Source organism: Notamacropus eugenii, chromosome 2 (genome assembly GCF_028372415.1).
Source record: "Notamacropus eugenii isolate mMacEug1 chromosome 2, mMacEug1.pri_v2, whole genome shotgun sequence".
Classification (NCBI taxonomy): domain Eukaryota; kingdom Metazoa; phylum Chordata; class Mammalia; order Diprotodontia; family Macropodidae; genus Notamacropus; species Notamacropus eugenii.
This window is the reverse complement of record NC_092873.1, coordinates 390,091,179-390,118,183: the sequence shown is the minus strand read 5'-3', so window position 1 is coordinate 390,118,183 and position 27,005 is coordinate 390,091,179. Positions and strand designations below refer to the sequence as shown.

Here is a 27,005-nt window from a genome sequence, read left to right as displayed (position 1 = left end):
ATGCCATGTTTGGCATTCATTGATACTTCCCAGGTTTACGTTCCCAAGGTTAACATTCCAAAGGCTGTTATCTCCCCCTCCTGCAATTAGCATGTGCTCCCAACAAATAGGTAGTGGCCATGATTAGGGACTGATTGTAAAAACAACTTCACTTCCAAAGGCATGGTTAATTGAGCCAGAGATTTAGAGCATTCTCAGTTATGCTTTTTCCTATAAAAACAGAGCTCTGTATTAAAAGAATTATGCACAAACATTTTAAGTGATTTGTTTACACAGTGTCATAGGGCTTGATCTGAGAAAGCTGTGGGAGAAATTTGAGGGCAGAAGAAGTGCCCATTTGTCCTTTCTCAGGTCCATGGCCAGCATCCAAATAGCTGCCAGCCCTCCCCACCAAAAGAAAAAACGAGATGCCACCCACATCAGAAATGACCAAATCTTTCCAAATGAATTTTATTTGCATCTTAATGAAGACACCCCTGACTCTGGATTTCTTTTAATTTGGAAGTGTCATTAATAGGATTTGGTTCAGGACGTTGAGTCATTCATGTATGGTAATTATTTGTGGCTGTTATTACCAAAGCAATTATTTGTGACTGCCAACAAGGGAATGGATAGCTCTAAAAGGAATGGACTCCAAATAACAACCCTGACTGAGACTAAGAGTGTCAGAAGTACTTGTAACCATTTGTGCTGGGAAACAAGGCTCACAAAGCTAATCAGAAGCACTTGTGTCAATGTGGGTAACTAGAAGGATTTGTTTCACCTCAAAAAACATTGAGTAATCCTTCCTATTCATGGTCCAAAAGCTTGTATAAAGAAACGGAGTCCACTGTATTTTCTAACACTCCAAGTCCAGAGAATGCCTGGCTTTAGAGAGAACCATACTCACACAATTCTGTTTGTATGCCCAAGTAAAGTTTCATTCTCCTCCTCTGTAAAGAAGAGTTTGTACTAGTTGACAAGCACAGATTTTTCTAACTGAGAATCTTATGATTCTAAGTCACTAATTAAAAAAAAATCTCCAAAGTCCATTTAACAATAATAATAAACAAGCATTTAAATAGCACTTTGTGGTTTGCACAGCACTTTACAAATATTAACTCTTTTTAACCTTACAAAAACTCTGGGAGGCAAGGGCTATTATTATCCTCATTTTGCATAAAGGAAACTGAGTCAGGTTAAATGACTTGCTCAGGGTCATACATCAAGTACCTGAGGCAGGATTTGAACTCAACTTCCTGAATCCATTTGTAGCACTTCAACTGCTACAACACCTAATAATACTTGTACCATAAAACAATCACCATTACAAATACTTATGCTCTTCCCCTTCACGGAACTGTTGTTGTAAGGAATGATCTAAGTAAATCTTAAAGCAACAGAAAAATGTGCTTCCTTTAGACTTGGCCTCACTGCATTAATGTATACAAAGTTACTGTCATCTGCAAGTAAATTAATGATTATTTTAAAACTTTTTAAAAATGTTATGTTCTGCAGAGATGTGTAAAAATGTTCATTTTAGTGCTTTGCCATTGAAAAGTAGGTCAAATCCTCGAGCCTGGCACCTATAATATTATATCATATTTCATCAACACTTTCAACTTTTCAAAGCACTTGTTATAGAAGATGTTTTAGGAGAAGGGACCTTTCAGGTAATGTGGTTCAGCTCCCCTCATTTTACAGAGAGAGAATCATAAGATCAAAGTATCATTGAGGTGGAAGACACCTCAGAGGTCTGCTTCTCTTCATTTTACAAATGAGGAAACTGAGGCCCAGAGAGGTAGTGATTTGCCCAGAAGAATTATTTTTCTTTATTTCATTATTTCCCAATTACATGTAAAAAAAATTAACAATCTTTTTTTTAATTGTGCATTCCAAATTCTTTCCCTCCCTCTCTCTCTCTTTTCTTTTCTCCTTGAGAAGGCAAGCAATTTGACATTGATTATATATGTGAAGTCAATGGCATTTGATTTTCACAATATCTTTATTAAGTAGGTGGCACAGGTGCCAAAAAAGAGCTGTGTTAGAGGCAGCAAGGTGGCGCAGTAGATAGAAGGCCAGGGATAATACTTTGTGGAGTTCAAATCTGGCCTCACACACTTACTAGCTATGTGACTCTGGACAAGTCACTTAACTGTTTGCCTCAGTTTTCTCATTTGTAAAATCAGCTGGAGAAGGAATGGCAAATCATTCCAGCATCTTTGAAAAGAAAACCCCTAATGGGGTCATGAAGAGTTGGACACAACTAAAAAAGGACTGACCAACAACAAAGAATGTCCGATGTTAATGGACAAGAACGATGGATTTGGAGTCAGAGAAACTGGATTCTAACCCAACATCTGCCACATATGCTCCTTATGACTTTGAGCAAGCTCTTTAACCTCTCCAGGCCTGTTTCCTCATCTGTAAAATGAAAGAATTGGAAAAGGTGACCTCTAAGGTCTCTTTTGCTAAATATGTGATTCTCAATGTGTTATGTAAATATGTAGGTAATTATTACTATCTTCTTCATTTAATAGATAAAAGAACTGAGACTTAAACATTTAAGTGACTTTTCTAAGGTCACATACAATTATTTGGTGTCTGAGCTAGAATGAGAGTTCAGCCGGGTCTTGTGATTCTCAGGGCATGCTTTTTCCCTGACGATAATAGCTGGCATTTGTAAAGTGCCTCAAGGTTTGTAAAGTCCTTTACACATATCATGTCATATGAACCTTGCCACAAAGACCTTGTAAGAGACATACTAAAAGTATTAAAATGACCATTTTATTTATGGTGAAACTGAGAATCAGACAAGTTAAATGACTTGCCCATGGTCGCACAAATAGTAAATGTCAAAAGTAAAATTTGAATCCACGTCTTCCTGATTCTAAATTACTCTACTACATCGCCTTTTCCTCTGGTATAGACTCAATCCACCCAAGCATGGATCTGGCATTTCAAAAGTAAGCTAGAGCCAAAGCAGATTCTACTTCAGGACTATAAGGGCAGGCAAGTTGCTATAACCCAGTGTCTCCTGAAAAGAATTAAATAATTGTTTGTTTTCACTTTTACCACATAGCCCACAATTTCACTAGACCAGGAATTCTTAACCTGGGTCTGCAAACTTGTTTAAAAAAAAACTTTTAATAACTCTCCTTCAATGTGATTAGTTTCCTGTAAACTAATTTCATGCTTTTTATTCATTTAAAAATACTATTCTGAAAAGACATCAGTAGGCTTCACCAGACTGCCACCGAGGTCCAAGATACACACACAAACACACACACACACACACACACACACACACAGACACACACACACACACACACACACACAAGAATCTCTGCTGCAGACTAACTTAACTATCTGTAGGTCAAAGGCTGAGGAAAATCACCAGGTGGAAAAAGGTGACAGAGGGTGGACAAAAATTTAAGGAAAGGAGAAAATAGCAAGTGGCAGTGGATAGGAGAAGAAACCTACAGGACATGGAAAAGCAAGTACCAAATGAAAAAGCAAACAATCAAAGGAAGAAAAGTCCTAAGAAAACCTTACGCTCATTGAGGAGCTGAAGAAATCTCCAGGAAAGGAGATTTCATTAAGGAGCCAATTTTATTTAAATGAAAATCCCAGAGGAGTTAATTATAATAAAGTTTCCTGCTGTGACTTAGGTTCTCAAGGCCTGATGGTTACATGGAAAGTCCCCATGTTTTATAGCTAGAGGGGGCATATTTCAAGGCCTATCTCCTTCCAAACAGTACACTTTTGTCAGGTTAGCATTCTATCAAGTCTGTCGATTGTAACTCATTTTGTAGTAAGAGACAAAGCTGGCATGTTGTAGAAAGGTCAAGTGGAAAACCGTCCCCCTTCTACCACATCATTGTCATCAGCTGCTAAAGGTCATTCCACTCAATCCGTTTCTCTGACCAAAAATAACAGTTACATCCTCAGAAATATAAGAAAAGTCCCTCTTTCCCTCTAATCTGAGCTTTTTGGATGTTTTCTCAAAGATGTTTATCCAGCACAAGGAGACACAGATCTGCGACTTCCTATTTATAATCCCATGTACCACTCTACAAAAGTGTTAAAGATATTATCTACAGTGTTACAGTCTGTCCTAAAGTAAAAGCATATTTTTAACTTGTTTGCACAAAAGAAGGGATTTAAAGAGATGTTTGACTCATCATATGGTGTTAATAATAATAGCAAACATTTGTATGGGGATTTAAGATTTACATAGCATTTTATCTTATCTCACTTGATCTGAACAATTCTGTGGGGGTAGGTGCTGTTATCCCCATTTTATTGATGAGGGATAAGAGAATTTAAGAGACTTAACCCACAGTCATACAGCATATACATGTCCAAGTCTAGCATTCGACCTGCTATGCTACTCCACTGAAATTGGAATCAGAGAACCTAAGTTCCAGCCTCAGTTACAAATGTATGAAATGAGGCAATTCACTTTACCTCATATGAAAATGAGAGCCCTAAGACAATACTGTGAAGATCAAATGAAATGATATATGTAAAATGTTTTATAACTATAAACCTACCTATAAATGCAAACTATTATTACAATTTCCTTGAGAGGCAGTGGGTTGTTTCATTTTACCCCAACCTCAATTTTGTGTTCAAGAAAAGAATCCAGTCTCTCAGATTTCAATTTCATTGCTATCAATTTCACTGCTATCTATTATTAAAACCATAATAGCAGTGATAACTATCATTTACAGGAATTCTGTTTATCGTTGTACAAGGTGTAAATAATATGGGTGTTTATCCCGTTAGGATGAGGAAGAGACATTTTAGTTAAAGTAATAGGTACCACATACCCTTGTGTTGGGTGTCCTGTCTAGTGTCTCTGGAAAAATAACATTACTTATCCAGAAAATCTACACTTTTCATCAGCGCAGAGAGGACTTCATAGATAAAATTAAGCAAAGAGTTGCTCATATCCTTGATCTTGCTTTCATTTACAAGAGTTCATGAACTCTGAAATTTCTATATCTGATGAAAATCTGTTGTCATTCCACCTCTACCTCTGCCTTGCAGCTCCAAACCCTGTTGTCTGTCATGACCTCCAGTCCCTTGACTACTCCATTCTTTCCTGGTCATCACCCTTACATTGGCTATATTCGTCTCCCTTGCCCATCTTGACCTCTTGGTAAACCAGATCAACTCTGCACTATCCTCTTTCCTTGAGACCCTTGCCTCTTTAGCTGACCAGGGATCTTGCCCTGACAAAACCTAGTCTTGAATTAGTCCCTATTTCCTACCTTCCATTCTACTTTCTGTTGAATGGAACTAAAGAAAATTACAAAACCATATTGACTTGGTCCACTACAAGATGATATTATACTACAGAATTTTAGGGGCAGCTAAGGTGGCAAGGTAGATAGACTGCTGGGCCTGGAGTCAGGAAGATTCATCTCCTTGAATTCAAATCCAGCCTCAGATATTTACTAGCTGTATGACCTTGGGCAAGCCACTTGAACCTGTTTGTCTCGATTTCCCCATCTGTAAAATGAGCTACAGAAGGAAATGGTAAACTGCTCCAGTATCTTTGTTAAGAAAACCCCACATGAGGTCATGAAGAGTCAGACACAACTGAAACCTGCCTCACACTGGAGTAAAAGGAACCACTTATACTTCACTCATCAATTCATTATTCCACCCTCCACAGTAGCTTTTCCAAATCTTCTTTCCACTCCTCAAGCTTAACACAGTTTCTCTCCCCAGCCCCTCATGTGAGAAACTTGCCTCATATTTTATTGAAAAAAAAATTGTAAAGATTTTACAGGTGCAAAAACTGTTAACTGTTTTAAAAATCTATCAATTTAGAGAGCTCATGCTTCTCTCGTTTCTTACTTCATATCACTCCAATGTTTCTGCTGACCATGTCACATGATGAGGTCACATGTTATCCCTGCAGAGGGAAACTCCTCTACATGCACAAGCGATCCCATTTCATCCCATCTCAAAAAGCAGATTAACCCCTTCATCATCCCTATTCTATCACTAATCTTCAATTGTTTTTCATCTATTAGCTGTATCACTATTGCCTACAAATACACCTGTGTATCAATCCATCCTCAAAATTCAATAAAATTATATTTACTAAAGGGACATGGAAGCACAGATTAAAAGTTAATTGGCAACTAAATAATCTAATCCTAAAGAATGGGTAGGTCAAAGAACAAATCGTATCAATAATCAACAATTTCATCAGAGAAAATAACAACAAGACAATATTCCAAAATTTGTAGGATGGAGTCAAAGCAGTACTTAGGGGAAATTTTCTATCTCTAAATGCTTACATCAATAAAAGAGAAAAAGAACAAATCAATGAATTGGGCATGCAATTATAAAAAGGAAAAAGAACTGGAAAAAATAACAAATTTAAAATACTCAATTAAAAACCAAAATGAAAATCATGGAAATCAAAGGAGAGGTTAATAAAATTTGAAGTAAAAAAATTGAACTAATAAAACTAGGTCTTGGTTTATGAAAAAAAAAGCCCCATCAGTTAATTTATTTTTTAAAAAAGAAAAAGACCAACTATTATAATCAAAAGTGAAAAGGGTAAATGTACCACCAATGAAGATAAAATTAAAATAATTATTAGGAGTTATTTTGTCCAATTATATGCCAGTAAAACCGACAGTCTAAATGAAATGGGTGAATACTGACAAAAATATAAACTGCCCAGATTAACAGAAGAAACAATAGAATACTTAAATAACCTTATCATAGAAAAAAGAAATTGAGCACTAAGACCAGGTGGGATTTATATCAGGAATGCAGGACTGGTTCAATATTAAAGAAACTATCAGTACAATTAACCATATTAATAACAATAACAACAGAAATCATGTGATTATACTGTGGTATATGAAAGATGAGATGACTGAGGAAACAAAGGTTCAAGCTTCCAAACACAGCAAATTATTAAGCAATTCATGCAAAGGTGTAACAAATCAGAACCAAGCCTCCTCAGCTTTGGCAGTGGACACCAAATACAGGGGAAGACAGATTTTTAAGCATTAAAAACAATTATTCAAATAAAACCAATTAATTAAAAGAAAACAACTAACAGGATACAAATCAGGATAGAAAATTAGGCAATCTGATTTTTTTTTACTATTTTAATGTTTGTTTATTTATTTTTAGTTTTCAAAATTCATTTCCACAGAATTTTGAGTTCCAAATTTTCTCCCCATCTCTCCTCCCCCCCACCCCATAACACCTTGCATTCTGATTACCCCTTCCTTCAATATGCCCTCCCTTCCATCACACCCCTCCCTTCCCTTATCCCCATCTTCTCTCTTTTCTTGTAGGGCAAGATGGATTTCTATACCCATTACCTAAATTTTTTATTTCCCAGTTGTATGCAAAAGCAATTCTCAACATTCATTTTTAAAACTTTGAGTTTCAACTACTCTCCCTTCCTCCCTCCCCACCCATCCCCACTGAGAAGGCAAGCAATTCAATATAGGCTGTATAGGTGTAGTTTTGCAAAAGACTTCTATAATGGTCATGTTGTGTGAAACTAACTATATTTCCTTCCATCCTATTCTGCCCCCCATTTATTCTATTCTCTCTTTTGACCTTGTCCCTCCCCAAAAGTGTTTATTTCTAATTACTCCCCCCTCCCATTTGCCCTCCCTTCTATTATCCCCCTCACCCCACTTGTCCTCTTTTCCCCTACTTTCCTGTAGTAAGATAGATTTTCATACCAAATTTAGTGAGCATGTTATTTCCTCCTTAAGCCAAATATGAAGACAGTAAGCTTCCCTTTTCCCTCTCACCTCCTCCTTTTTCTCCTCCATTGAAAAAGCTTTTTCTTGCCTCTTTTATGAGAGATAATTTGCCCCATTCTATTTCTCCCTTTCTTCTCTCAATATACACCTCTCTCACCCCTTAATTTTATTTTTTTAAATATAATCCCTTCTTATTCAACTCACCCTGTGCTCTGTGTGTGTGTGTATAATCCCTCCAACAACCCAAATACTGAGAAAAGTCTCAAGAGTTACAAATATTATCTTTCCATGTAGGAATGTAAGCAGCTCAAATTTAGAAAGTCTCTTATGATTTCTCTTTCCTGATAACCTTTTCATGCTTCTCTTGATTCTTGTGTTTGAAAGTCAAATTTTCTATTCAATTCTGGTCTTTTCATCAAGAATGCTTGAAAGTCCTCTATTTCATTGAATGACCATTTTTTCCCCTGAAGTATTATACTCAGTTCTGCTGGGTAGGTGATTCTTGGTTTTAATCCTAGTTCCTTTGACTTTTGGAATATCATATTCCAAGTCCTTCAATCCCTTACTGTAGAAGCTGCTAGATCTTGTGTTATCCTGATTGTGTTTCCACAATACTCAAATTGTTTCTTTCTACCTGCTTGCAATATTTTCTCCTTGACCTGGGAATTCTGAACTTTGGTCATAATGTTCCTAGGAGTTTCTCTTTTAGGGTCTCTTTCAGGAAGGGATTGGTGTATTCTTTCAATATTTATTTTGCTGGTTCCAGAATATCAGGGCAGTTTTCCTTGATAATTTCATAAAAGATGATGTCTAGGCTCTTTTTTTGATCATGACTTTCAGGTAGTCTCATAATTTTTAAATTGTCTCTCCTAGATCTATTTTCCAGGTCAGTTGTTTTTCCAATGAGATGTTTCACATTATCTTCTATTTTTTCATACTTTTGGTTTTGTTTTGTAATTTCTTGGTTTCTCATAAAGTCATTAGCTTCCATCTGCTCCATTCTAATTTTTAAAGAATTATTTTCTTCAGTGAGCTTTTGAACTTCCTTTTTCATTTGGCTAATTCTGCTTTTTAAAGCATTTTTCTCCTCACTGGTTTTTTAACCTCTTTTGCCAATTGAGTTAGCCTATTTTTAAAAGTGTTATTTTCTTCAGCATTTTTTTGGGTCTCCTTTAGCAAGCTGTTGACTTGCTTTTCATGATTTTCTTGCATCACTCTCATTTCTCTTCCCAATTTTTATTCCACCTCTCTTACTTGATTTTCAAAATCCTTTTTGAGCTCTTCCATGGTCTGAGGCCATTGCATATTTATTTTGGAGGTTTTGGAAGCCTTGACTTCCTCTGATGTTATGCATTGTTCTTCCTTATCCAAAAGGATGGAAGAAAATACCTGTTCACCAAGAATGTAACCTCCTATAATCTTATTTTTTTTCCCTTTTTTGGGCATTTTCTCAGCCAGTTACTTGACTTTTAAGTCCTTTGTCAAGAATATGGTATACTCTGGGGACCTGTAAGATCTTAGCTCCTCCAAGGTGGCACAATCAAGGGTCTGCACATGGGTCTGGGAGCAACCTAAAACTTTTCTGTCCAGAATCTGCGAGTAGTAGATTTTCCTCTCCACAGCTGCCTCCAGCTCCATGGAGCCAGTGTTCCTTCTTGTCACTCCAGGGCCTCCTTCTCACTCCAGCTCCATGGAGCCAGTGTTCCTCCTTCTCACTCCAGGGCCATGCTCAGGGCTGAGAATCAGATCAGCTACTCAACTCCCCCAGGGGCTTTAGGTGGAGGGCTCCAAAAACGGACGCTGCCACTACAGTGGTGGCTGCTGGCAGGGTCAGACCATGTTCCCTTCTCACCCACATGAAAAAGCTTTCTCACTGACCTTTGAAGCTTTCTTTGGCATTCATCAGTTGAGGGATCTGAAAAACACCACTGCTGCTGGGGATTCCACCCCCGAGGCCTGTGTGGGCTGTGCTCCACTCCATGCCCCATATGATAGACCTGTCCTGTCAGCCTTCCAGGTTACCTTGGGCTGATAATCTCTTTCACTCTGTTGTTTTGCGGCTTCTGCTGCTCTAGAATTTGTTTAGAGTCATTTTTACAGGTATTTTATGGGTGGTGGGGGAAGAGCTAGAGCTATGTGCATCTTTCTACTCAGCTCCCCAGACAATCTGATTTCTTATTGAAGGAAAGATTAGGGACTTTCCAAGATGGCATGGGGAAAGCAAACAGGTTCAATCTTCTGAAATCAGAAAAAGAGGTGCCCTGCTCCAATCCCACCTCAAACTGTCTGTATCTAATCAAAGGAACATGAAAACAATAACTGATTTACCATTAAGGGGCCAGTTTTCAGATAAAACATATAGGTTGCTTGAGATGTATAATAATGAGAAAATTCCTTGCATCAGTCTTCAAATCTGACTGGGTTTCTGGTCAGCATAACCTAGATTCTTAGTTCAAGGTCTCTAAGCAGGGAAAGGTGGTCCAGTTTCCTAGCCATACACGGGTAGGTTCATACAATGCAATGAAGTGTTGAATTGAATTGAATAAAATTTTCTCACAAGATAGAAATTGGACAAAACCCATAACAGAATGGAAAAGGAACTAAACTAGATCCAGAATTGAATCACAAGATGGAGTCAATGTGATTTGCTCAATTTCCACTAGCTCTTGATATTTTAATTCCCTCATGCAGAAAATGGCCTTTGAGCTACATCCTAAAAAAGGGAGACTCTAAAAGGCATTAGAAGGAGTCCATTCTAGGAATGGTGGACAGACAATATAATGGCACAGAGTCAAGAAGTCCAATGTTATGTACATGGAACAAAGACAAAGCCTATTTGTTTTATCTCAGAGTGCAGAATAGGGAGTAACGTACAATGAAGTTGGAAAGGCAGGTTGGGACAAATCTGTACAGGTCTTTAAAAACTAACCAGTAAACTTTATATTTAATCCTAAAAGCAACAGGAAGCCACTCAAGTTCATTGAGTAGAAAATTCTCCTGATCAGATCTTCACTTAAGGAAAATTGCCTTGACAGAAGTGTGTAAGATGGACTGGAATAGGGAGAGACTTGAAGTAGGGTGCCAAATAATCTAATAAGAGGTTATAAGAGATTGAATTAACATGGTGGCTAAGTGGGAAGAAGGAGCTGAATCTGAGAGAGATCCTGAATGTAGAAACTACAAGATTTGGCAGCTAATTAGATATGTATGTACCTATTCATTCACATGTTGTCTCCACCACTAAAATGTAAGTTCTTTGAAGACAGGGCATTGTTTTTCATTTTTTAGTACACCCAACACTTAAGCTTAATTTATCAACTGAATAGACAACCAGTCTTGATAAATCTTAGCACTGGAGCTAATCTCCCTCTACTGTATTGGCTTTGCAGTGTCTATGTTCTAATTTCACTGCCTTAAATGTGAGCAGTGTCTGTGCCCAGATATACTTTATCCTGTTTTACCCATCACCTAGCTAAGTGGGCTTAATCCATCCCACTGTACCTTCAGCTACCACTGCTCTGTCAGCAAACTTCCCTCTATTCTTGAATTTTTCAACAAACTTTCCTTCCCCTTCTTTACTTTACAGAGAACTTGACTCTTCTGAGAATGTCACATCTTTTATATAACCCCTAGGCTAAATAGTCGATGACTGGTTACTCCTCCCACTTCCCTCAACCCATACAACCAGGAGGAAGGTTGAGCATATTCTTTGTTCCTCCACTGCCACTTCTTACTTACAGACCATTACTCTACCCTCCCAAAATGACTTTTCCTCTTTCAAGATCCATGCCCTGTACTCCTTCACATTCTTCTTGTTAAAATCTAGTAACTACAGGTCATTCCCCTAATTTTTTTTCTATGACTTTAGCATCCCTTGCTCACAAATTTTCCCTTTATACCTCCTGCCGTTATCATCAGGAAATGATATTCATGTAGACAAACTGACCACATGACATCTCAAATATCCTATCAAATACCTCCCCAAATCCAATGACGTTCTCTCCCTCCCTTTTGCCACATACTCACATAGCCTCACCTTAGATCTCACTAGCTCTCTCAATTACACCCCTCTACAGCAGTTGGAACGCTGACCTTCTACTCTGATTACACCATCCTAGCCTGCCTTCTCACACTCACACTTAATCTTCTCATCACCTGCCATCCCAATTTTCTCAGGATATCTCCCCAACTTTGGCTTCACTTTCCTCCATACCTCTTTACCTCCTTGACTCCACAGTTTTCTTCTTTAATTTCTCCCTAGTTACTAACTTCAAATTCCCTGCTGCCCAACCTCATGTTGTTCCCAAACTTCAAATCCTCATCCCAAGATAACATCCCAATGATTTCTCAACCCTTGCTCCAGAATTGCTGAATAAGAATGAAGAGTCACAAAACCAAGATGATTTCACCCATTACAAATTCATGGCTCATGTGAATGAATTAAAATGAACTAATTAGGTATTTATTACATACCAAGAACTGTGTTGAGCACTGGTAATGGAACTAGAAAAAGGGAAACAGTCTCTGTTCTCAAGAAACTTGAGTTGATTGAAGGAGACAACATATACAACAAAGATCAGCTGCAGTGGGGATGGAAAGTCCCAGAAGTCTTAACAATGCTGCAGCAGTACATGTGGAAAGGCCCAATGGTCCTTAGGTAGCATCAACAAGTTGTAGGCTTATTAAAAGTGGTCTACCATTTAAACTGCTAAGCCATCAACACACTTATCTACTTCTACTCTCCTCCCCCTCTTCAAGCATGGGATGGAGGGTAGGGAGGGGAAGGAAAAGTCGTTAATAGAAGGTAAAATTTAATTAAGTGACTGACAGCTTATAAAAAACAAATTAACTGCCCCTACAGGGCCATCACCCACAACTGGTGGCAGGCAAGCAGCCACAGAAAGAAACCAAAGCACCGTGTCATTGCCATTAGACAGGGGAAAATGAAAGCCATGTCTTAAAATAACCATTTTAAATGAAGAAATTAAATAATTAAGAGGCAATCTCAGTTTCTTTCTCTGGCAACATGGAGGTTGATCTCATAATAAAAGTTCAGTAGGGATTGTGTCTCTCATCCCTTTTCTTCTCTAGTCTCATCATGCTTCTCTACTACCTTCATAGTTCCTCCTTTCCCTCTTTTTCTCTCCCTCTGCCCTCAGCAACTGAGCTGACCCCATACTTATAAATCAACAAACTTCCTAAACAGGGTTCAATTCAATTTCCTCAATGTCACCCAATGCCATTCAACAGACCCTCCACAAAGCTACACAGGATAAGAGAATCTAGGTCGTGAAATTAAGCCTTCAGAGGCGGAAAATAGGCTGAGATGATGAAGAGTAAATCTTTGAATGCTGAATTACAATTTGCATGACTTAAAAATGGGTTCCTTGCCTGCTTTCCAACTTTTTTTTTTAATTTGGAAGACAGGCTTTACACAAGCAAAATTCTTAATACCAAACAAAGAGTGACTCTCAAATTATCAGACAGTTATTTTCTGCAGGGTGACAACCCTCATTGCCAACAAATGTCACAGTGGTAGGTGGGTATAGGTACACTTATTGAAAATTGGGGGAGCTCCTAAAGAATATTCCATTTCTGACCTTTCCAGGTTGGATAACCCTTTGATTGTCACTTTGTGTGGCAAAGGAAGACATGAACATATTGACATGTGAGCAGCCTAACTCCCTCCTCCTGAGAGCTCAGTTTCTTGCCCTTCCAAACAGCTGGTTCATATTTAATATATCATAGAGAACATTCACCCAATGTTCTTTATTTCTAATTTCAGCAAAGTAATGAGAAGATGCAAGAACATCTACCCCTCCCACCAATGCTCAGGAAATCAGCTACAATGCAAATGGACACAATTAGTAAGTCACCCGAGGAGAATCCAAACACAGTCCTAAAACAAAAATATTGCATAGCCATCACAATTCTTTTTTTAATACCTTTTGGCATATGGCATTTGGTTTTCATTGCACTGAAATTATGTTAATGCAAGTGCTCTCGAAGACAAGGATATAATGTGTGTACTGTAGACGCAAACTGTGGTTTCTTCTCCATTACTAAAAACTTCTACTAAGAAATAGAAAAGCATTGTACTCTAGTGACCCTCCACTCTAAGGGCCAGTCTTAGGGTAAAGAAGACATGAATTCAAGTCCTGACTGACATATATGGTGTGACCTTGAGCAAGGACATTTTTTAAGTTCTCTGGACTCAAGGTAAGTCTCTTTGACTACAAGTTACAGAGAAGTAGTTGGTCTGAGTCAATGGAGGGAGTTCCAATCTGAAGTTCCCCATATCAATCAAATCACAGAGCTGGGTCAATAATCAAAATCAAATAATCCAAAACAGAGGAGTAAGAGAACCCATTCTGGAATGAATTATAAAATGAGTGAAGCAAAAATTACTTGGGCATAGAAAAAAGGGAAAGAAGCAAAAAGATTGTAAGGAACTAAGAGGGCAAATTAGTCAACCAATTAATTCCATCAGTTCAATCAACCAATTTAGTGAACTCAATTTAGTCATATCAAGTCTTTTTTGGTAATAATATAAACAAAATAACCAACTGATTGACATGGAGATAATATCAGATTAAAACACATAAGATCAAATTATCCAGATATTTACTCAAGTAACTGAAGAACTTCTTTAATTCAGATGTGGCTCATAGTCCTCTGAACCATATTATTAAATAAAAGTAGACAAATGTTCATGCCAGAAATAAAGTTCACCATAGAAAAGAATTAGACTTAAGGACCTGAGTCCTGTTTTTGGTTTCACCCAGACTTTCCACATAAGCTTGGGCAAGTCCAGCCCATGCCCCGAGCTTTTTTTCCTCATTCTTGAGGGTCTTGGTTCTTCTATATATATCAAGGGGATCTCTGAGAGGAGCAAGGAATGATAATGCTAAAAGCCTACATGCCCCTTGTAGAAGATGGGTTTAGAAACCCAAAGTGGGGTGGTGATTACTTACTACTCTATGGCCTGACTCCTCCCATTGGTGAGTTCTTTTGGGAGACTTTATTATGTGGAAAGACATTCCATTGACCTTCTGGACCTTATCCTGGGTCCAATTTTTGAATTCTCTTTTGTGCATTGTCTTCACTCATTAGAATACAAGCTTCTTGAGGGCAAGGACTGTCTTTCTTTTTAATTACTTTATTTCCCCATCATTGATGGCGGTTCCTAGCACATAGTAAACAACAAATGCTTGTTTCCTTCCTTCCTTTTTCTTTCTACCTTCCTTCTTTCCTTACTGCCTTCCTACAGGTAAGCTGGCCCAAGTAGCTTAAATTATTGCTTCATTCTAGTAAGCCATCTGCTCCAGAAGGGCTGAATTCCTGAGGTATATAGCCATGTCACTTCACTCAGGTTAGACCTCTCTCCTAAGCTCCAGAACATTTTACCCAGGAGCATATCAAACCCACAAGAAAAGCAACAAAATAAAAATCTGTCTCATCCTTCTAGAGAATCAAAGGGACAAACAATAGTTAGTAGCTGAGTCTTACCATTCTGCTCTAGATCCCCATGGAAAGCAGAAAAAATAGAATTTTTTCGTATAAAGTTTTGTCCTACAACCTACCGCAAACCAATTACAGTTTTGTCTTAGCCTGGCAAGAAAGTAATGTTCAAGTTCCTGCCAAAAAAAAAAATTGGGCTTGGGGAAATGGAGTAGGGTTGGGAATATTTTGTCATTGTAGTCCCAGTAGATAAATAGCCAAAGGAAAAGAACCAGTAGTTCTTAAGGGAAGAGATTCAAGCTAACACCAGTCATGGAAAAATGCCCCCAAATCACTAGGAACTAAAGAAATGCATATGAAAACAACTCTGAGGTTCCACCTCACTGCCATTAGATTGACAAAAAATGACCCAAAAAAGAAATTGACAATTGTTGGAGGAACTGTGAGATGGTAGATATACATTGTTGTTGGGGCTGTAAATTGGTTCAGCCATCTTGTGAAGTAATTTGGAAGTGACAGGGTGCTTGGGTGCATGTACTTGGGCCCCAATTCTAAAATCATATTTCTCTTTAAAAATCATATTTCACCCTAGCCTCAAAATACTATCTCAGGCAATTTCTCCCTCAAGGACACAGCCTGCCCTAGCAACAACCATTATCTCCCTTCCTGCTATAGTAGCCAGCTGCACCTAAAGAACTCATTAGTTTGAACCAGCTGTGTACTGGCTTAACGGACTGTGTACTGAGTCATAATGACATTTACTACTCACTGACCATATATATCCTAGACTTAGACATACCTATTCTCCCTTACATTAATCTTGTCTAACAAGACATTGACGAGAGAAGTCTGATTTTTCCTAGTCAGCCCTTACCTTTGATTAACTTAGTGACATTTCAGGCCTAAAACCTCCAGGTAGCCCCACCTTGGGCTATTTCCGGATGAATTTTGGGTAAAATACCTGCACAGTAGATACCAAAAGTCCATGTTCCCTTAAGAACTGACCACTCCTTAACCACTCCCTAATCTCATCCCAAAACACCTAGTTAGCATATTTGGCACAAGTAATACTATAGAATATGCTATATATAAACTTTGCCTGTACCCCTCCTAAAGGTGCAGGTTCCCTAAGAACTCCTGCCCTCTGAAAAGCATAATAAATCTTTACCTTGACCTCAACAATGCTTGAATTTGTCAATTCTTCTCCAGACAACATGCCCCTGTGCCCTGGTCTTTGTGGGGGTCTCACACCCCTCTTCCAGCCCTCATCAGAAGTATGTTCCAAAAGTCACTAAACAGAGTGTATGCTTTGACCCAGTGATATAACACCTAGGCCCATACCCCAAAGAGATAAAAAAAAACAAACCACCGAAAAGGACCCATATGTACAAAAAATATTTACAGTAGTTTGTTTTTTTTTTTCATGTAGCAACAAAGAACTGGAAACTAAGGGGGTGCTCATCAATTGGGGAATAAGTGCAAGGGGATTTGTTTTGTTTGATTATGCATAGTCAATATAAGAATTTTGTTTTTCTTTCAATTGGGGGAAAAGGGTAGTTGGGGGCAGGGGAAGGGGCTGTATAGTAGTAAAAGTAAAAGAAAAGTAGAAAAAGTAAAAGAAAAAGTGTTAGAAAAGAAGCATTTTTAAAATGCATAAAAGAGAACAGAAGAAAGGTCAGTTCAAAAGAAGCAGGACAGCTCTGAAAACAACATCGAATTTATCATATGTTTTAAAAGAAAAGCGAGCTGTACATAATACAGATTTGCAGCTTCAAGTACAAACCTTTCCTGTTCTACTTCGTATATGCAAATGCTCATTTTATTGGGTGTTTAAGTTCAGAATTTGAATTTTGTTTTGTTTTCTTTAACTGCATTCAGCAGTCTGTTTAACCTTGCTGCTGTCAGGTTTCCGCATGAATAATGAGCTGCCTCAACAATGGTCCAGATGAAGCTAGGAAAACAACCATTTCTACAGTGGTAGGAGAAAGGCAAACTGTTGTCACTTTCTTGGTGGATAAAGCATCTCCCCAAGGTAGGGGACCCACAGTAAGGTAGCCACCAAGAAGGGTATAGAAATTCACATGGCAAAAAAAAAGACATATAATTGTGTTTCTGCCTCAAAGGCTATAAAACAGATAACAAATATTACCTTCAATAGTTGAGAGGCTAAAGAAACTAAATGTGTTATCTATAATGCCAAGGGAGAAAAGAACCACACGTACAACATATTTTGGTTTATGAGGGAAAAAAAATACACAGTACCTTGTTGAAAAACCTTAGCTTTCTATCTCATAGATAGACTTAACCAATCTCAAGAAGAGAAATCTGATCCTGTGCCTCTTCTCTTTACTCTTCATAGACTGTTAGAGATGAAAAATATAACCTAGTTCAACTCTCTCATTTTACAGATAAGGAAACTGATCAATAGTTCAAGGTGCATCGTTGGTGGCAAAGTCAGTAGTGAACCAGAATATAAATCTCCTAAGACTTAGTGCAGCTATACCAGGCTATCTCCTAATCCTTTCAACTCTAATTCTGAGCTGTCTGGTGGCTTTCCTTAATCTCTAAACCACTGCCATCATTTCCAGATGCCTTGATTTCCACATCCATCATCTCTTTCTTCATGTATCCATAGCATCTCCAGTGTAATACCAATCACAATGATGATGATGACGGTAACAACTAGCATTGATATTGCACCTACTATGTGCCAGTTACTATCATATTATTTAGTATTATCTCATCATTAGTGAGATGTTTAATTAATATTTAATTAGTGATAATAATATTAAACTTAATGAGATAGTTGATTGAATATTATCACATTTGATTATGTACACAGTGCCAAGCACATAACAGGTGCTTGATGAATGCTTGTTTCCCCTCTTTCCCTTCTCCCTCTGCCAATACACTCTCGATTATATGTTGGGTTTTTTATGGAGGAATTTTATTCACAAGTAGGGGGAATGCAAAAGTAAATATAAGTATAGTAAATGCAAAAGAAACTATAAACATTAAAGAAATGTAGTTTGGAGTCATGTCTAGAGAGCCAGCCTTGAAGTCAGGAAGATGGTGATGGAAGAGTTTTCTCTGACACATACTGATTCAGGGCAATAGGCAACTAAGATTAAAAATCACGACTGAGTGGCTGATCTTCAATGGCAGAAAAAATTTCAATTTGGAAGTTTCCTACACAAATGAAATCACAAATCCAGACCTAACACTATTACTACTACTACCACTAATACTAGCAATAGTACTAGTACAACTAAGGGATACCAGGAATTAACATTCAACAAAAGGAACCTATTCAGAGTAACTCTGGTGCTTCAATAATTTACTCATTGACCTTCATCTAGTTTTTTCTCAATCCCTGCTTGAGATATATCAGTATTCCATTATACCAACTTGACTGTTGGGCAGTCACTACATGATATCTTTGCGCACAGGCAGCTCCCTGGAGATGCTTTGGATAGGTAAAGTGAGTAAATAATTTCAGCTGCACTGTCACCAGGGAATGGGAAGGGAGCTTTTGTCTCTTAGATCAGAGTGACTTGGTTGATGTATAATGGTGATAATTATTAATAATAATAGCAGCATTTTATATAGCACCTGCTATGTGCTAAGTATTCTACTAAGTGCTTTGCAATTATCTCATTTGATCTTCACAACAACCTTGTGAATTAGGTGCTTTTATTATTCCCATTTTTTCAGATGAGTAAACTGAAGCAAACAGAGGTTATATGACTTGCCCAGGGTCACACAGCTACTAAATGTCTGAGGCCAGATTTGACCTCAAGTCTTCCTGAGTACAGGTCCAGTATTTCATCCACTGAACCACCTCACTACCTCCAGTGAGTTGAATGCCTCCATGTAGTAAGACTAGATGGAATGAGCTTGGGGGAAGACTGAGACGAGGAAGAAGAGGGTAGCTATAGAGCCAGTGGGTCTTGGGCTTTTCTCTCCTTGAAACATTACCATGCTTGGCACAGCAGATTGAATGACTACTATATTTAGAGTTAGTAAATCCAAATTCAAAAGCCACCTTGGATTCTCAATAGCTTTCTGACCACAGGCAACCACTTACAGTCTTAGAGCCTCAGGTTCTTCATCTCTAAAATGGGGATGATAACAACAGTAGTCTCTACATATAGTAGTCTCTTATAACAATCACAGGATTGTTATAAGGCACATATAATATGATATAGGTATAGGCAAAGTGCTTTGTAAACTGGAAAGCACAATATAAATCAGTTGTTAGTTTAAGCAACTCATGAATAGGGATTTTTGTACCCCCAGTATCTAGTACAATGTCCTGCACACAGTAGGTGTTTAAATGTTTGTTGATCAAATGAATGATTGTAGCTTTGCAGCATGTGATCCCCTCTGCAGCTTTTGACACTGTTGATCATCTTCTTGATTTTCTCTTTTTCTCTAGGTTTTTGGGACACCACTCTCTCCTGGTGCTCCTCCCTAGCAGACCTCTCCTTCCTGTCCTCCTTTGCTAGATCTTCACCCATGTCATACCTCCAAGGAAAGTGATCCACAGGGGTTTGTCCTGGGCCTCTTCTCTTCTCCCTCTCCACAACTCCTCAGCTCCCATGGTTAAATTACTATCTCTATGCTGATGATTCTCAAATCTACCTCTCCTGCCCCAAACTCTCTGCTGAACTCCAATCCTGTATCCCCAATTTCATTTTAGATATCTCAGACTAGATATCCTGTAGATATCTTAAACTCAGCATGTCCAAAATTAAATTCATTCTGTTAACCCCCTTAGCCTTCCTTCCTTCAAAACTTCCTTACTCTTATGGAGGATACCACCATCCTCCTAGTCCTCCAGGATGGCAATTTAAATGTGACCCTTAACTCCTCACTATTTTTCACCTTCCCATATCCAACCTGTGGCCAAGGTCTGTCAATTTCATCTTTGCCACATCTCTCAAATATATCCCCTTCTCTCCTTGGATGCTGCCATCCCCCAGGTATCCTCATCATCTCATACTTGAACTATTCCTGCCTCACATCTCTCCTCATATCAATCTGTCATCCACTCAGCTCCCAAGGTGATTTTCCTAAAGCACAGGTCTCACTATAGCATATACAACCCCTTCACTCAATAAACTACAGTAGCTCCCTATCCCCTCCAGTATCAATACTTTGGCATTCAAAATCCTTCATAACCAACTCCCTACCACCACACACACATACATACATACATACACACACACACACACACATATACACACACACACACACACACCTTTCCAGTTTTGTTATACCTTATTCCCACCACATCTTATTTGATTCAATGAGACCAGCCTACTGGATATTCCACAAACATGACACTCCATGTCTCAGCTGTGGGCATTTTCTTTGGCTGTCCCCCATGCCTAGAATGTGCTCCCTACTCATCTTCTGTCTTCCTTCAAGTTCCAACTAAAATTCCACCTTCTCTAGGAAGCCTTTTGCAACACCTTTCAATTCTAGTTTCTTCTCTCTTTTATCTGCTATTTATCCTATATATAGTTTGTTTGCACTTATTTGTTTGCTTGTTATCTCTCTCATTAGACTCTGAGGTCTTTGGGGGCAAGGACTGTCTTTTTGTATCCTCAGCATTTAGCACAGTACCTGGCACAGAGTATGTATTTAATAAATGCTTATTAACTGACCAACTGACTCACAAGATAACTTAGGGCCTGGAGCAGTAGTTACATCTGTGGAAACACAATATACAAACTCATGAGTACTAAGTTGAGGGAATTATGGCCAATCATGTTGAGGTCAATCAGTTGAGATCAGAGGGAATCATGGGCAATCTTACGCCAATCAATAGTCAACCAACCCACCAGTTTCAAAAGGTAACCTTCACACTTCCTAAACCAATAACAGGGCATAAACAAATTGGTATGTTCTCTTTCCAAAGAAAGGATAATGATGCTTTATTAAACACCAGGCAGCACTGTTAGCCATTCATCTGGATGAATCAGGAGCAGGGAGAACCATGTTTACCCTCAGAGTTAAGCCATTCAACCTCACTGATTTAAAAGCTCTGCAAAAGTACTAAGTTCTCTACAATTAGCACTTTTTATTCCTCAGCTCCACCTCTCTTGAAGTCACCCTTCAATCTCATTAATCTTGGGGGTGTAATTATGATGAATTGCCCAAACAGAATTACCTATCCTACTTCAGCCTTTTTTCCTGAACTTAGTATATTTCACTAAGCTCTAGTCACCTGACCTTGGCATAATGGAGTCAACAATCCATAAGAATATACAGAACATACAGAAAATACTTTACTCTCTGGAGAGAATCAATAAAAACAATAAAACTATACATGGTAAAAACATCTACTATGTGGTTGAGTATCCACTTCTTCTACTAGAACCAGGAAGTCCCCAGGCTTTTATGGGCCATTCCAAACCCAGGGGTTCTAGAGAAGAGACAGTTTGGCATGTTCATTTGCCAGTGGCATAATAATAATAAATTATAGATAAAAAATTAATAGTCATTGCCAGGCCTAGAGGCCTGAGGGCTACCCGAGTCTTACCTTACCTATATCGCAGGTCTTCGGCTGGCCAAACCGGATAAACGTATGAGAGAAGAGACTTTCCAGAGTCGAACGAGGGTTAGGCTTTATTCAGGGTCCTGGTTACATGTGCAGGGGGAACTCTTCCTTAGGAGAGAGAGAGAAATCTCCCAAGGAGGCAAAGATCTTACAGTAAGAGAATGAAAGCAGAAGTGGAAGTGGGGAGAGAGGGGAGAGGGAAGAAAGAAGAGAGGAAAAGGGGCCTTCTGTCCTGTAAGGGCCCCTCAGCGCTAAGAGCGCCTTCGGGCTTTCCTGACCCTACTTAAGCTCTCCTGCCGCATAGTTTGCACCTGAATACCGTGCCTGTTAGATAACAATAGGTGTGCCCAGATCCGGGCCAGTCTCAAGGGCGGGGATGCTCTCTCCCATCACGTTCTCACGGGAAGAGGCGGAAATACACAAGATCTCACTCCTCAATTCCCTGCTGTTTCCTGGGGGGCCTCATGAGAACTCTAAGGTTTAGAAGCTCTCACCTTTACCCGCCCGAGACTGTCCACATGGAACTGAGCTTACACCCCCAACAAGTCATGGCTATTCCCCCTATGAGCGGGCAAAGAAGGTTCAACAGTAAAGCACAGTTTCCAGTGAATGTCTATCTCAAACTATCCAATAATGCTAGTCATTAAATGAAGACTCAGAATCCTAGCCCCTGATCTTGGCTGATCCCAGAGACCAACAGCATGGACTCCAGACTGAGTTCAGGATGCAGTTCATACTCCCAGGGCTTTTCCATCCAGTTTCCTGTTGCTTATAGAGACCTCCAATTGCCTCTGCCCACAGTCAGTTCATCATTTAGAGAACAAGGAAAATGGACTCAATGGCATGAAGAGGAAGGGGAAACCTTCCATAGCTTCTCTTCTCTGGCATTCCCATGACTTTGAGATGAGTTCCATTTGTCTAATGTCCAAGAAGAACACCATATTCTTCCCATTGCTCTGACTTTGGTCCATAAAAATTGCCTCTTGGGTGCCCTATCTCATCCCTTCTTATTTTCTCCTTACCAAGCAGTGAAAACCCAGTCACTCATTGGAGAGAGGAAGAGGCTAATGAGCTAAAGGGACTGATCTACAGTGTTGTGTCTACTAAGATCATATAAACACCTCACATTTTGAGCATTTTTGTCCTATTGGACAAAGAGATTGATTGTGTGTATCTTTCTTTACACACGTGCAAGCATGAAAGAGTAGTAATCTGCATCGCTGGGGAAAAATATATTGATGAAGCCACAGTTCCAATGAACAATTAGTAGACAAAAAGCAAATATAATTTATGTGTTGTACACTTTGCTTAGATCTGTTGGCAATCAAAAAACGACACTTGTAAGAAAAGGGATTAGCATGTAGTGTTTTGAAGTCCTAAGAAGAATGACATTATAGGAGACCCAAATGTTCCTAGTCAGAGTCTGCACAAAGATCTACCAAGACTCCTCATTTAGGGAAGACAGAGGAGAAAGGGGAAGTCATGGGAAAGAGAAGAGATAAGAATGGGGGGAAGCATTTACCTCTGTCATAATTATCTTCTTCAACGGCTTTTTCCTGAAGTTTCTGAAGCTTCAACATCAAGGATTTTACCTAGATCAGTTTCAGAGAAAAAGAACACTAAAATTACAATACTATCCAGACATTCAGCTCCCCTCCCCTTTTTTAAGCTGGAACAATTTGGAAACTATGTTTTTCTCCTTTTAAAAATAACCAGACATACATTTTTCACATGCCAACTGTAAAATGCATGAGCTTTCCCAGAAAAAAAAAATAACGCAAAGAAAAAGTGTAACTTGAGTATAAAATCCACAGAAAGAGTTAGAAAGTTATTTTAAACAAAAACATCACATTGAAGCCTTATCTGCAAGGGGAAAATGCATAATGAAAAGGAATGCTAATTTCCTGACCAAATGTTCTCTGTTCTAAAAATCACATTAAAGTTATGAATGTAAACACACCAGAGAGAGAAGAAACACAAGAGCAGAGGTTCTTATGGGTACTTAAGCTGAGGCACAGAAGGTTGCCTTGAAGACAGAGTAGGAGCTCGCTAGAAGACCTTGCACAGACCTTTACAACCTGTGTAATGTTTTTTCCAGATCTTAAAAAAAGGTTAATTATGTTCTATTCAACATCTAGTGACAAGATGCTAGTGATCTAAGCGTTTTTTGTTGGAACATTCATTTCTAACTGCCTTTTTTCTCAATTTTGGCAAAATGGTTCGGCAACTGATCCAGGAAGGAGGCTTCTATGTTGGCCTTGGTTCTGTCAATAGATGGCCTTAGGCTTAACACTTGACCCCTTTATGTCTCAGGTTGTCTGTCAATGAAATGTGACTTAACACCAGCCCCACTCTACATAAGTAGGTGTCTTGGAAAATAAATTCTTCAGGTCCTATTGAAACCCAAGGTATTATCATCATTGTTAGCCCTACATATTTATGTTCTAGAAACATGTAGAAACATCGGAGGAGATTCAAATATAGAGAGGGTGGAGAATTCCCCTAACTGAACAGAAAGTCACAATTTTTTCACTGCAAGAGCATACCACCTCTAACTCTCCCAATAAAAACCTGTACAATAAAAGACCACTGAAAGGAAATCCTGGGTATAATTATGCAGAGAGCAGAAAATGAAACAGGCTTTCCTCTGCTCTACAGAAAAATGAGAGGCTGCTATGAACTGTCAGGTGGATTATCCTCATTTTGCTATCCTGCCATCATAAGTGACAGAAATGTTATATGCAAAGCCAGACTCAGTTGCTGTGTATTGGCTGTTTTCACTTAATTGTTTTTGTTAAAAAAAAAAAAAAGGAGGGTTCAATTCCAAGAAAAAGGAGTTATATTCAGAAATGATTGTCATGTAAAAATAAAAGATATCAGTCTTTTAATTAAAAGAACCTTTATAAAAGTATTCTCTGACTTTGTATTTGAATTTTTATCTCTTTTTGTAAGAGCTAACAATTTTTGTGGAGCTAACAATTGAGGTTCCCTAATAATTAGTGAAAAGGAGAAAGAGGAGGGAGGGAGAGGGAAAAGGAAAAAAAGGAAGGAAGGAGAGAGAAAGAGAAAGAGAGAGAGAGAGAGAGCACTCAAATAGTGCCTTCTACATTTCTGTAAGACTCCACATCCCAATGGGAAAGAGTTGAACTTGAGATAAAGGGCTCTCTCTCCCTCCTTCATCTTTATGCCTCCACTGGCCATTTCTCAGTGTTTCTTTTTAACCTACATATTCCCTGAATGGAATTCCTACTAATGGCCCTAGGAAGATATCTGTAGCAAGCAGGTGGTGTAGTTGGGCTCAAGATCAAACCTAGGTTCAAATCTAGCCTCTGACACTTTGTGACTGTGGGCAAGTTACTTACCTAGTCTGAGCATCTTTGCTTCATCCATAAAATATGGATGATGACACCTGTGGCAGCATGACAACAATGTCACTATACTGCTGTGAATTAAATGAGATCACGAATGTAAAGTGCTTTATAAACTTTCAAGTGCTATATCAAGGTCAATTATTATTAGCCACACACCCCAATATGATACCGGATATTATTGAATATTATATTCCCAAGACAAATATACCTATCCAAGAAGAAGGGTAAGGAAGATTTAATAATTAGAAGAGACCATGGGGGAAAAAATCACTGTAAAAAGCTATTACAGTCAAAGGATATATAAAGTACCATTTCAATCCAAAGGACTTTTATGTGCATCATTTGATAGAATAAAGGTCAAATTAGCTGGAGGAGAGTTGGGATGACTTTTTGTTTACTTTTCTTTGGGACAAATTCTGAATCTCAAAAAGTCCTTTCTGAACAACTTTTCTAAAAGAAGGGCATTGAGACACAGTAGCTTACCACTCCTGCCAGCTCTGGCAGGCATCCTGACACCTCGGTATTTATTTGATCAGGCTGCTTGGTAAAGGCTGTTACATGAGACAAAGACAAATAATAAAGCAACTCCGTCTCCCTTCCTTGTCTCGCTGCCGATGTGCTCCATAGAGTCAGGCAGAGACTGTGGATAGGCAACAACTTCAAAGGACGAGAACAGGAAAACTGGTCATCCTGGTCCTCCCCCATCCTTGCTGCGTACTAAAAATGACTGTCATTTTCTGGGTCTCATTTATCTCAGCTCTAAATGAGAGTAGGAATAATCCATCACAGAGTTGTGAAATATAAAAAGCAGATAAAGTGTTACTGTAAAGCGTTCTCACAAGTTATTGCTACAGAAAGACTCATAACCAAATCTTAACAGCAAACAGGCAAGAGGAGAGGATTTCCCAGTAACTTAAAAGGGTTTTGTTTTGCTGCTGAATTGGGGGAGAGGGCAATCTGCACCTGTGATTTCCTCAGAAGAGGGAACTGCCAACATGGAAGTTCATTCTATCAACGTAGAGCAACAATTTTGTAACTTAGGGTCCTAGAGAGAGCAGATGTTAAATGATTTGCCCATATATTGAACCCATATATTCCTGACACCCAAACCAGTCCTTTAACCAAGACTCCACATTGTGTTTTATTATTTCCATATTTATTCTTTGTCCTTTATGAAAGTTCTTCCTCCCACCAAAAACATAAAGTCAAGATCATGTTGGCATAATTTGAACCCTCCTGACTCCCAGGCTTACTGACTCTCTATCCACTCAACCATGCAAACTTCCTTTCAAGGAGGTTAAATTGTGGTTGGCTTAGCAGTATTTGGCCATTTAAGTTATAATCTACTCATTTTAAAATTTATATCTGAAGGGGGAAAGGTATGGTAGGGGCAGAGGAGAAATATGACCATGTATTGTATTAACCTTACATATGTTTCTAAATAACTAAATTAATCAAGTACTAAATTAGAGGTGAATTGAAGCAGCCTCCTCGTTCCACGGACATTGCTGTTCCAAACTAAGCCGCCAACCCCCTGCATACACACACATACGTACGTGTACACACACACACACACACACACACACACACACACACACACACACACACACACACACACACACACTCCGCCACGCCCCAGCTTCAACTTTTGATCCAAAAATGCTAACTTAATGCCATTAACCCTGTCACTCCTCCAAGTAGTCAAATTTGCTTAAAGGCTTCCCAACTTCTGCTTATCAAAAGCTCTCTGTATTAAGGGTGATGTGATCCATATCCCAACAAGAGGATTGGAAAAGAAGGGGAAATCTGGCTGATGTCACCAGTCTCCTTCATGCCAAATCTCATAGTCTTGAGCTGTTGCCA

General features: G+C 38.8%; 1 protein-coding gene across 8 annotated transcripts in view; it reads right to left on the bottom strand.

The window, feature by feature from the left end:
- Positions 1 to 27,005, bottom strand: part of DISC1 (DISC1 scaffold protein) — a 574,426-nt gene that overhangs the window by 469,611 nt on the left and 77,810 nt on the right. For all 8 annotated transcript variants that reach the window (XR_011975415.1, XM_072647488.1, XM_072647489.1 and 5 more), the window contains one exon: positions 23,294 to 23,363. Coding sequence is in view for 7 of the 8 variants with exons in the window: in XM_072647488.1 (XP_072503589.1) it covers positions 23,294 to 23,363 (70 nt within the window). In the remaining variant the exon portion in view is untranslated. The remainder of the gene's footprint in view (positions 1 to 23,293; positions 23,364 to 27,005) is intronic.